Raw genomic sequence first — 13,676 nt, forward strand, 5'->3', positions numbered from 1 at the left:
ATTAATCGTGATTAATCTCTTTTATGCCAAAAATCATTAGGATATTAAGTAAAGATCATGTTCCATGAAGATATTTTGTAAATTTCCTACTGTAAATATATCAAAACTTCATTTTTGATTAGTAATATGCATTGCTTGGGACTTAATTTGAACAACTTTAAAGGAGATTTTCTCAATATTTAGATTTTTTTGCTCCCTCAGATTCCAGATTTTCTAATAGTTGTATCTCAGCCAAATATTGTCCTATCATAACAAACTTGTGTGTATTGTGTGTTTCTTGGAGGTCTCGCTCCCGTCACCGAAGGTCTCGCAGTGGCAGCAGCGGTCGATCCAGCAGAAAACGCAGTCGCAGCAGAGATCGAGATCGTGGCCAGCGCCGAACCCGAGACCGAGAGAAAGACCGGACACGGGACAGAACTAAAGACAAAGAGGCGGGCAAAGCCAAAGACAAAGAAAAACAAAGGTAATACTTTCTTTTTGTGACATTTCAATTTCTAGATTTTTCTCTAGCACACACACACACACACACACACACACACCCAGACTGCACCGAGCCATCAATAAACCCCTCTCATGTCTGTGTTGGAAATCTTATAGTTTGGATTCAGCTGAGAGTTTAGCTCAATCGTGTGGTAGGCCTCATCCATCCAGCCTGATATCTGCCCTTCAAACTCAGTGTATACACCGTCCCGCTGGGCGTCTAATGCATTTGCTTCTCTCTCCCCGTCTTGATTTATGCCCCAGTGTAATATGCGTGAGCAACAGCTAACTGCATTTCCATCCAGCTCTGCTGTTCGCCGCTCTCAAACCCTTCCTCGACTCCTGAGAGACAAAGCGTTCTCCGTTTCACTTCCAGTGACAGCAGTCAGCAGGACACAACTCATTGGCTAAACTAGCTTACAACACAGAAACACCAGTAATTATGCACAATCTGTTCAAGATGTTGTTGATCTTTACAGATTTCTGCCATTCTGATGTTTGGACGGGTCTGGAAATGTTTCCAAATAAAGGAATACATCTGACTAAGTGACGGCAGTAATTATTACACGTAGCATTCATCATTAGGTGCAATAATTCGTGGGGCCTGTGAAGCTGCTGTCCGTGAGCGTTGATTGGCTGTGAAGTAAGCCGCTAATGAGAGCATAGTCACATGTCCATAAACAACCTCTAGAGAGAAATGGACTGCTTGCACAACTATTTCTGTGTTCTGCTTAATTACAGCGTTAATTGCATCTACACACAGACAGTTACACATGAGAACGCATGATTATTATTAGGGCTGTCTGTTATTTAAAACAATGAATCACATTCTCTGTGTTAGCATAAATCATATTAAATCTACTGAAATGCACCTATAATTATGTTTTCTTTTCCAAATGTGCATCATTTAGGTCACACTTTTGTTTGGGGACTGATTCTCACTATTAACATAGTATTAACTAATACTTCTGCATCAGTAAACTCCAATAAACTCTTTATTAATAGTTAGAATGAATTAATGAATAAATAGTTAGTTATTGTGTAATAATTATTCATAAGAATGTGGTTATGTTGCCCACCCTTAAATTGACCAGTGTTTCAGTGTTAAATAAGGCAACCCACATGAGTTTTGTACAATCAGATATCATTTTATGCTTGAGAAGGGAAACAAATAAAAACTCTTTATAGTCCTGTCATTAATTATTCACTCTCAAGATATCCAAACCTGTATGACTGACTTTTTTGACCTGGAGAGGATTTTCTTTTTCCTGAAAGTTAATGTTATTGCTCAAATTTACTGACTTTGCTCACTCAGAGAATAATATAACCTTCCATTGAAAATGAATAGGGGAGTTTGACTGTTCAGGATACATGTACTCTCATGCTTCCACACACACACACACACACACGTTTATGTACACAAACAAACTATATTGTGTATTGCAGGCTTTCTTTTTCACAGAGATGAACTTTATTATCATGCGATTGAGGCTCAGATCACTGAAGCCTATGATCATTCAGTTACAAAAATAAATTCAAAACCTGTGCTAACTGAAGTAAAACAAATTGACAAAATTACGGAATCAAATATTTGGTCATAATATAGCATAATGAGAAAAAAAAATAAAAATAAAAAATATAGCATAATGAGATTTATAAGCTATTTTTTGTGTAGGCCGGTCATTTTTTACTAGAAACACTTACAAGTGTAACTTTGTTCAATTTTGTGCAAAATAAAAGCGTTTCAAAACAAACTTCCTGGCTAAACAAAGCACACGAATGTGATAAACAGTGCAAATTTATATTTTATTGAATATTGACAAAATTATCCACAAATAAAGCTTTTTTTCACTCTAAAACTGAGGTGCATCAGATTAATGACGCCTATGATCAGTCAGCTCCAAACACAAATCCTGTCCTAATTGAAAGTAAACCAGCTGACTGGTAATAATACAGCATAACAAGAGATTTACAAGCATTTTTTTTTAAAGACCAGAGTTGCAGAGCTACTTGCTTGTCGATTCCTCAGGTGATCTGGTGAAACAACTGGACGAGACACAATTTATTTGAATTGAATAAAAGTGTTTCTATATCTAACAAAGAGCTAGTGATGAATGAGTGTAAATAGTAAACACGGTTTGATCCCTGGACACTGGCTGCTATTCTCTACTCTCTGTGTGTTTGTGTGGGTTCTGTATTTAGTTTCTCTGCAGCTTATGTGTCCCGAGGGAGTCAATAGATGTAATTGTGGCTGTAATTAGGGGATGTGGCTGGCATGACATTAACATAATGGAGGGACAAACACAAATGAGCAAACACAGGGGCCGTTATCTTAAACACTTTAGACCCTTGGGACCCCTGCCTTAATCTGAGCCTCAATCTCCAGGAACTCCATTCACACTGATGTGTTTGTTCACTCACACACTGTCCTGTACACCTTCACCATCGTCTCTACTTATGACTCAAGTCACAGTTGGTTTATTGTAATTTCTTTTATGAAACAGAGATTTGAAGCGGTGATAGGATGGTGTAGAAGCGGTCTGTGTTCTGTATGCAGGCATATGCAACTGGAAACCAGTAAGCAATGAAGTTAAAGAGGTGTAACATGCACTCATTTTGCCTCATCGAAGACCAAAAATATAGTTTTTGTTGTGTTTGAAGAGTGTGCATTTGCTTATATGTGAGAGGGAATCCCGGAGTATGACATAAGAGTGAACCCCCAATGAATCAAGTATTAAATAAAGCTGGGGAACAGCAATGGTGAAGTCTTGAGTATCCTGGTTGGGGTATTTTGACAGGTTTCTGGGCACTGATAGGATGCTGGTGTTGATTTCTAGGCAATAGGGGCTTTCATATGTACTGCCCTTTCCAGAAAATTACCAGTAAATGACAAATTTGAGACATGTGCCAAATAGACATCTTTGACCATTGTGTCATCTCACTTTCTTTTTAAGACTCTCACATTCTAAGTACTAGGCAATGCTTGGGTCTTCTATATGGTTCATAGACAGGCAGACAGGCAAAAGCCATTATTTGGATGTGTTGGATGTGTAAGTATAAGTAGTTTTACCAAAGATCCATCATCATTTTAATCCTGTCCTAATTGACCATCACAGCAATTGTTCCAGACTTGTTCCTGAACTGAGCTTAAAGATTACAATGTACTTTACCTTCTATAAAAACAAGCCCAAGTTGTCACAGTAGTCCTGTGTGAGTTGACTTGCTAGTAAAGCCAGTGAATGTCCTGCTGAGTAACACGTCCAGCCACTACTGTTGATTCTCAAGTGTCTGGACTGGACGTTGGTCAGTGACACCAGAAATGAAGAGACAAGGTCCATAACATATTGCTGGCTATTGAATATGGACATAGAGAGTTGAATGGAAATAATAGGCTGTAATCAAATGCAAAATAATGTTCATTGTTTATACTATTTTATTGATATCTCTTATGCATTTCAAATTTGTGAAATCATCTCTGTCTATCATTGATGCATGCAATAGCTGTGACAGTAAAGACTTATACATTGTAACAACCCCCACCCCAAAAAAAACACTATTATAAAGAAATGCTGGTAATTTGAGTGTTCTGTTGATCAAAAAGTAAGAAAACAAAAGTGTCATGGTTCATCCAAATAAACTCAGTTTGTCTGTGGATCCTGTCCCACAGAGTACATGTCTAACTGTAATCACACACACCTGTCTGTAATTTCCCTGTGATTCTGAAGATCCTGATGAACTGCTCCATGATGGATTGGAGTGTGATGAACTCTGCAGGACAGAACTGAATAGCTTTGGTTTATTTTCACCATGACAAATCAGAATTCTTTTGTTTTGAGTGGCGGTATATAGTAACTTTAGTGCAAATTGGATATTAGACCTGGGTGGAGTTTACATTTGAAGAAAAAAAAAGCAGCAGCGTGAACTGAAATGAATTTGGAGACCTTGTTTTTTTTTCTTAACTCAAAGATTGACAAAGAGATAAAAATCAGTATGAATGCAATAGGATTCAAGCACCTTCGTTATAGTGCAATAGACACAATAATAGTAGGTTTGCTTGACAATGCGGTTGCTGGGCGATCAGTTGCAAGGTTGCCAGGGAGTTCTGAGAAGTTGTTGTTGCTAGGTGGTTTCTGTTGTGTTCTGGGTGGTTGCTAGGGCGTTTCTAAGCAGTTACTAAGGTGTTCTAGTGTTTTTGATACTATGCAATTAAAATAAAGCAAAAAATTTACGCCAAAAGGTGCTGGTTTTTTGTAGGCTGGTCATTTTTGACCTAGGACACCACAAAAGTGGGAGAAAAGTCCCAAAAAATTAAAAAAAAGATTCTTATTTTTGTGAGTCAATAAATCCTGTGTGAGCAAAGTCAGTAAGTAACATTTACTAGCATTTTCAGAAAAAGGTAAAACCTCTCTTGGTCAAAATGATCAGAAAGCAATGTGTTGTTTTTGGGTTTGATTTAAGCACAGAAATCTGTTGTAAATGATGCCTTTTTAAATATTGTTTATGTTTGGCATACTTGTACTTATAGCAGATGATTGTGATTAAAATGAGCCTGGTTATTGGTCAGTAATGTATTGGCTGTATAGCATGCAACTCTGTTAACCGGTGCTGCTTAATTATGACAAAAATCCCTTGATATTGTAATCATGATTATTAATGTTGATCAGTAGAATTTACATTAACATACTTTTTGTGTGTGTGTGGTAACTGCATGCCATTACACATTCAAAATCAGAGAGCCATTTCACGATTATTGCTCAATTTGATATTGCTTCTTTTAGTTACGTGAAAAACAACTTTCATTCAAATAGTGAATAAATAATTTACAGTAAGTGAGTGAAGAATCCATGTGCTGTATGTAGAGGGATGCAAATGATCATAAACAGCTGATAATCAATATAATGACAGTAGTTTAAAACAACATGACTAATGAGGATTATGATAATATGATTATGCTAATGCAGCCCGTGTGTATGTGAATCACACATCCATAAATCACTCTTACAGTCTAGACGCTTGGGGACAGACGCACATAAAAAGCTGTACCCTGCTGCTTCCGGTTGGCTTTTCTCCTCAAATAGCTTTCTCTTTTTTTTTGTTCCTGGGTTTTGTTGTGGTTTGTTAACCTGCTGTATGCACTCTGACACACAGACACATCTGAAGAGCTTCATGAGTGATTTGAATCCACGCTGCAGATCATGTGTGTGTGTGTGTGGGGGGGGGGGGGGGGGGGGGGATCAAAGGGGAAGCGGCGTGGCGGGGCGCTTACAGACCCACGTGTGGTGTTGTTTTCATGAAAGATTGATCAGACCTCTAGGATGACAGCAGGCTTCTCCACACCCAGAACAATGTGTTTCCATGCAAAATTTATTGAAAAAGACGAGACATTGTAAAGCGATCTTGTTGCCTATTAAGGCAAAAGCAGTTATTGTGCTCTCTCTCTCTCTCTGTGTGTGTGTGTGTGTGTGTGTGTATGTACCTACTTAATCATATTTTGATTTATTTGAGGATATTTTGTACCCAAATGTGAGCTAAATCTGACACAACCTTTTTTTTGGGATGTTGTCTTTTGTGAAAATGAAAATAAAATAAATACACTCTAAAAAATGCTGGGTTAAATACGACCCAGTGCTGGGTAAATATTGGACAGAACACATGCTGGGTGGTTTTCAACCAACAGTTGGGTTAAATGTTTAACCCACCCTTCTGTGCAGTAACCCAACCGCTGGGTCGAAACCCAATAGCTGGGTCTGTCCATATTTTACCCATGTATTTAACCCAGCATTTTTTAAAGTGTATGCATTTTTTTTAATCATTATTAATGTAAAAATGCTGAAGTTTTAGAAAGTAATCCTGTAAAAAGTGTTTGTAATGAATTTACAGAAAAAGACTGAATAAAATGTAACAGAAGGAAAAAATAATAATTTAATTGACCAACAAAAACAAAAAATCCCCCTAGTCCTTGTATGATGCATTATCACGCATTATATGATTATCTTTCTTATACATTTGATCTAAATTTAAAATAAGTTTTGTTTCTTTTTATTTCTGGTATCAGTATATATTAGCATGTTTAAATATATATATATATATATATGTATATGTATATATTCTGTAATTTACTTGATGAATTTAACAGTTTTTAACAGTTTTTTTTTTTTTTTACAATGTAGAAATACATTTTGTTCAACATCAAAAGGATGCAGTTAAGCTCTCTTGGTAATATGAGTTTTTAGTCATTTCTTGAATGTTGTAAGTATAGGGCTGCAACAAATTATAATTGTCTTTTTTTTATAATATATTAATCCAACGATGATTAATTGTTGATTATTTCACAAATTAATCAGTAGGGTTTGAATGATTATTCAGCTTTTTTTTACTGAATTATACATATTCTATATGCATATATACACATAGAGCTGCTTTATAGCAGAAAATCAAGTTGCAATTCTAACTGAAAACAACACTGACACTGCTTTTTTATGGTAAATACCGTAAAGCTGCTTGATTTAAAGCAATCAATGATATATTTAAATGTGATGTGACCTAATCGCAGAGCTGAAACACACATATCTACGTCACTATGATCAGATGCTTTCTTAACTGCTGTTTTCCACTGTCATGCTTGTTGTGTTTATTTCATTATTGAGAGGAAAGCACGCAGCATATATTTACATATTCATCTAAATGTCACTCTCAGCAGCGTTGGGATGTTCGCTAACAGTAAAGAACTAACCTATCGAACTTCTTTTTTAGCAAAGAATGAAAAAGAACTTTGCTGTGAGTATATTGGGTTACACATGCCAGCATTGTTTGTTTGTAGTTTTGTAAATCTTTCCCACACTCTACTGGTTCACTTCATCTGCACATGTCTTAAGCATGTCTTCTTCTATTGGATTGTATGCAGGAGGGCTGAATTAGTCTTGTGCTACAGCGCCACACTGGTCAAACATTACATTAGCTCATATGAGATCAAATCACTATTTGGCAACACACATATTTGTTGACAAATGTTTATTGTCAATAATGTTGGCTAGTCATTTCAGCCCTAATTGTAAGAAATTAGATTTTCTGTGTTGGTGAGATGTTAACTTTCAATTGCAAAAAAAAAAAACTTGCAATTTTGAGAAGAAAAGCAGGATTTGTGAAAATTTGTGAGATAAGTTACTAGAATTCTGAGTAAAAGTAATAATTGTGAAATATAAGCTTGCACTTCTGAGAGAAAAAACAAACAAACAAAAAAACGTCTGAATAGTCATACAAGCATAAAAAAAGTCAAAATTGTAAGTTGAAAAGTTGCAATAACCTTATTTTTTTATTTAATTTTTTTACATTTTGTATCAGAAACAAACTTCCTTATACTTGATACGAATGTTTCCAAAAAGAGGCCTCTTAGATTGCAACATAATTGCTGACTTTAATGTTGCTAACTTTTTTAAAAAGACATTGCATCCTAGTTTTGGTTGTTGCATTTATAAAATCTTGAAATGCTGTTTAGTGTGTTTGATATGGGTATGGACATTAGCTGCCCCAGCTCTGTGTGTGTGTGTGTGTGTGTGTGTAAGGACTGCTCTGGCCACCGCTAATCACAATGGAAACACCCCATGTGAGCGAAGGAAAGCTGGAACAATCCACTTACTGGCCTCTGTAATCTGGTTAAGCATTAGGAGGCAGTTAAAGCACACACACATGCCTGGAGCCGCTGGGAGGACGGGCACACTTCGTCAAAGCTTTCCCAGCTTTTAACATGTTAAGCATTTTCTGATTATGTTCACAATTCTTGTTTTACTGCCTTGTGGGGGTTTATTAGTTTAGTTTAATCATAACCACAATCACAGTCACTCGCACACACAGAGATCCAGCCCTGGAGCGTGATGACGGCGCTCCGGCAAAACCAAATGAAATCCCACAATCCAATTAAAGTGATCTGCTCATGCTGAGCTGTGCAGTCGCCATCCACAACAAACTCATATCTAATCAGTAGAGCCTTGCTCGGGCACACTTTTACGGCCGTTTCACGGGGCCGCTCCTGATGGGCCTGTAATGCGTTTGCGTCCGTGGCTGCGCTGTTTTATGGTCCAGACAGACAGAGCGAGGACTGATTAGAGCCGGAACAGCTGCTTATGAGATCCTGACATGACAGACCTCTTTCTGGATTTAGCAGCATTATGGAAATGTGCTTGTCAACACATCCACTTCCCCGTTTAGATACAGCGTGTGGTGTTTTTAATCACTGTCCTCTCTCGTGATCTCTCGCTCTCTTCAGCAAACAGCTTTCAAAAGAGTGCAATAAGACTTCAGATCAGTATGAATTTTGATGTGTTTTTGTCATTTAAATTTTTTTAATTATAATGCCTTTTATAGTTTTTTAAAAATAGTTTATTTTAGTGCAATACTTGTTAAAAGTTTGGTGACGTTATGATTTTTAAAAGTCTCTTCTGCTCACCAAGGCTGCATTAGTAAAAACACTCATTTTGTGAAATATTACAATTTTAAATAACTGTTTTCTGTGTGAATATTTGTTAAACTGTAATTTATTTCTGTGATCAAAGCTGTTTTTTCAGCTTCATTACTCCAGTCTTCAGAGTCACATGATCTTCAGAAATCATTCTAATATACTGATTTACTGCTCAACAAACATTTCTGATTATTATCAATGTTGAAAGTGTCCAAGAAATTGCAGGGAAAACTTTTTAACATTGTTAAAAATAAGAACCATTATTAATAAACCCATTAATTAAACCTATGGCCTTGGTGTTGCTAGCACAATACTGTTTAAGCTACAGAAAAATTCATGGCTTTTCAGATAGACCTACATTAAAATACTGTATTTTTACGGAATACTCAGGGTTTCAAGTTAAGCTTTTTGCTATCTGTTACCACAGTAAATCATTTTGCCAAAGTCAAAGCAGGACTTTTATTTTGACAGTGCTAAGAATTGCCAGTTTCTGAGCATCAGCTCTCCTGTTTTCCATCTTCATTAGTTTGTTGTCTCTATTTCAAAGTTCTGTCTAATAAATTATTACACAGAAATGTTAACCAAAATAGTTAAATGGTAAGAAAAAGTAGTGTTTGCTTTTCAGTAAAGCAGATGCTTATAATACTATCCCATCTACTGTCAACATTCAGCAAATATGCTTTATATAAGTCTCTGAATATCTAATAAACATTTGATTTCACAAACCTTGAAAACTTTGGCAAATCCAGCTGTGAGATCTTCTGAAGTGTGCATTTTGTAGATTGCATAAAAACCTGTGTGCAATGTGCAAATAGGATTCAGACATTTATTTATTTATTGAATTATATTTATGTAATTTATATATTATTTTGTTTATGTATAGATCAGTGTTCTGAAACGAGGAGGCAGTGTCCTCAAAGATGTTTTTTTTAATCAAATGTAAATTCATGTCTTAGTCACATTTTCTTAGTTAAATATACATTACTTAAACTATCATAAAAATTGTTTTTTATATATATTTTTACATTAACAATGTAATCAATATTCTATTTATTAAAGCCAAGTATGAATCTCATCACATTTGTAAGCATTTTACATTGATTCCAAAATAATAACTCAAGGCTGTAACCATTTAAACACTTTATTTTATTTGTGAACTTATGTTCAGCTATTCTTTTTAATTGTTAACTTTTAACTATTTTAGAATTTTTCGGATCATCAGTTATCACAGCTCGGCAGCTATTTGTCACAGACTACAGATTTACTTTAAATTTCACCAAGCTGATTACTCGCTAAAAACTCCCACACAGGAGATATTTATTTATTTATATTTTTATATGATTTAGAAAAACACAAAAACCATATATTCTCGCAATCGTGTGTTGTCTTCATGTTTCATCATTCTGCTTTTCATTCAGCGTAGCTGCAGCAATAGCTGGATGGCTTTGTCCATATTAGGGCTTTCCTGGCACATCACAAGTTATTACTTCTATGAGTCCGTTTTGAACTTTCTGCGCCAGAGCACCCTCCGGCTTCAAGTATGAATGAAACACACACTGCATAAGAGTGTTTAGCGCTCCGTAATGTTCACATCTCCTCATTTTGGATGGGAATAAACATGAATGAATGAATGATGCATTTATATAGCGCTTTATTGTGTATTGCTGTACACCCAAAGCGCTTTACGATCATGTGGGGGGGGGGGGAGTCTCTCCTCAACCACCAGCAGTGTGCAGCATCCACTTGGATGATGCGACGGCAGCCACAGTACAACGGCGCCAGTGCGCTCACCACACACCAGCTACAGGTGGAGAGGATGTCCTACAAAGACTTTCTTGTCTCTTTGCATTTAAATTTAGATTTATTCACTCTGGCCCTTGAGTAAATCTCTACGAGAACACACATGCATGAAAAAAGTGTGGGAGATGAATTTACGTTTTATTAAAAGTGAGGTGGACCCCCCCCCCCCCCCACCAAACTCACTGCTCGCTTTAGGCGGTCTGTTAAAACTCAATGGGCTCAGGGGAGGCGAGAGAGACACGGACTCCTGCTATAACCTTACCTGCTGGTGTTGCTGTTGGACAGTGTTTCTTTAGAAGACAAGTGATTTATTCACTTTTTAATGTTATATTTTGTAATATTGGCTTTGTTTTATTTTTGTACTATAAACTTTTTTCTCCTCCAATAATTTGAGGAGGCACTGCCTCCCTTGCCTCCTCGGAGGAAACGCCCCTGGTATGTGTTATGTATATGTATTTATTTAAAAAAATATGATTCTCCGTGCACTTACTTGTACCAGATTACTGATTGCACTGTTGGTTACTTACTGTTTATATTTTACATTTTTTATACTATAATAGTACTGTAGAATCAAGAAGTTGCCATCTAAAGTATAAATCTGTTTATTTTACAAATTTATTTTTATGAAGTTAATTTTGTTTCATATAATTCAAGTTATTTATATCTAATTTAGTAAATATTGTGTAAAAATTAATTTTATTTCAGCAGTGTTAGGCATGTGTTTTAATATCTTTCAATGAAATATTGTGATATATTTATCGGCTTTTTCTCCAAGATAGTGACTATCAAGAAATTGATCGAACTGATTAAAAGTCGACCACTAAATTTGACTGGTACTTCAGTTTGTAATCACATTGTCAAATGCACTTCATTGCCCTCTGATGGCAGTGTTGATGACTGAAGAGCTGACCAACCATCACATTGCTCACATCTGATCCAAACCTTTTTCTCAGCAATCGCAGAGCCACGTGTCACAATCGCCGATTATTATCCACGATGACTGTGTGTCATTATGCGTCTAATGGATTCGATTCGACTGAAGCTGTGTGTGGATGTGTGTATTCCAGTATTATGACAAGCACTTCATCAATACATACTCTAATGAAGAAGTGTGAAACATGAACCAGATCAGTCCACAATCAATGTATATCCTCAGCTGATAAAATAAGGGGAAACGGCAAATAACTCTTTTCTTTAAACAGTATTATTTATGGGTAGCCAACTAGCAATAACGTGACAATCATTCTCATCTTGTCAGATTTTCCTACTCTCCCTGCTCTTATTGTGTGGCGTTTGATTGAGATGTTGAGATATGTCTTTTATGTTACAGTTTTTATTTCCATTATGCTGTTTAATCATGCGCTCTGTGGAATTTGGCTGGTTCTCTTGTACTCTCCCTGTGCCGTTTCTGTACAGATAGACAGATTGTTGACATCAGTCACTGTGTAAGAGCTTTGAAAGCGTACGAGTGTTTGAAAGCTGGTTAATTTGCAGCCGTACACATGGGCAGGGAAGTGTGTGGGTGCCATGTTTACCATTCAGACCCAAATGAATCACGCTGATAAATTATGGACAAGAGATTGTTATGACTTCCACATCAGTCCGTTTGCTATTTTCACCAAACTGCCCAGTGTAGACCTTTGAAAGGCTTATTAGAGGTGAAGTAAAAAAGCAGCGCACACTTTTAACGTGATTGTGTGTTTGGGGTGTGTTTTCATGTTTTCATTCAGTGTGATTGCAGTGTTTCCTGCAGGATTCTGTGAGACTGCCTCGCGACCTTTTTGACTCCAAGGCCCCCTGTTGTCAAAAACAATATTTGATGATATTTATGATACTCCAGCTGTAGTAACAAAGCCTCATTTTTAAACTTTTGGCAATATACAAAAAATAACTGAATAATTATATTAATAACAATATAATTAAATTAAGTGAATGTTCTTCATAGTTTTTATTTCCAGTAAATTTACATGACTTTCCTATTTTGTGATTACATGGCTTTTAAATTCTTTTATTTACAAATTTCTATATACATTTGTAAATAAAAAATATATAAAATAAATCAAATAATAATAAGAAGAAATTTAAAGTACTTATTTTAAATGAATTTTTTAAATAAAAAAAGTAATTTATTTATTAATTATTATTATTTTAGTTTATTTTACTTCTTATTTATTTATTTATTTTATTTTTTAATATATTGGTTGTCCAAGATCACAAAAGCCACGGTTCTTAAAAATAAATAAATAAATAAATAGTTGTGGAAGGGAACACATTTCATTAAAAAGTTTGATTTCATCTTGCATCTAAATCATCTTGCAGCTGATTTTGCTTGTTTTAAACTCTTTAGTCTTATTTTAATGAATTTGAACTTGTTTTTGGCCCCCTGGTTGAAAACTACTGTTTAAGGAGGACTCATCATGGTCCCCTCATAAGAAAATGTTGTACGTTTTAAAGTTAAATGAAGCAGTCTTGTGCACTTTGAGAGCAAACTTAAGAGTTCAGATCTCTATCAGAGACCAAACTGAACTGAACAGAGTAAAAAATACATAAAGTCAATGCACTGATTTGGATTTTTAGTTGTTATAGTGTCTCACATTACACTCACAATGCTGTTTTTAGGAAGCCAAACAATTTGCATAATAATAAGACAGAAATATTACTATAGTAATGCAACTTCACTGTAAAATAAAAAAATGAATATTTAATAATTATATGGATAATATTTATTTTACAATAATAAAAAAATTTGTTCACTTGAAACCGTTTGACCCTCAAGCAAGCTTTTATTTTGCCTGAAAAAATGTAGTGTGAACCATGCCGCTGTGAGACACTTGAGAGCAACGGATCACAAGCTGCATGTGTGTAAATGAGCACAGCTTCACTCTAAAACACAGCGTAACAGACTATATACTTATTTAATCACAGCCGTTTGTGATTTGAT

General features: G+C 35.7%; 1 protein-coding gene across 2 annotated transcripts in view; it reads left to right on the forward strand.

Annotated features, from left to right (window-relative positions):
* The window catches only part of LOC306850982 (uncharacterized protein), a 145,375-nt gene that overhangs the window by 38,225 nt on the left and 93,474 nt on the right, over positions 1–13,676 (forward strand). For both annotated transcript variants that reach the window (XM_079386975.1, XM_079386974.1), the window contains exon 4: positions 284–463. In XM_079386975.1, coding sequence (XP_079243101.1) covers positions 284–463 — 180 coding nt within the window. The remainder of the gene's footprint in view (positions 1–283; positions 464–13,676) is intronic.

The sequence above is a fragment of the Barbus barbus genome (assembly GCF_936440315.1).
Source record: "Barbus barbus genome assembly, chromosome: 31".
Classification (NCBI taxonomy): domain Eukaryota; kingdom Metazoa; phylum Chordata; class Actinopteri; order Cypriniformes; family Cyprinidae; genus Barbus; species Barbus barbus.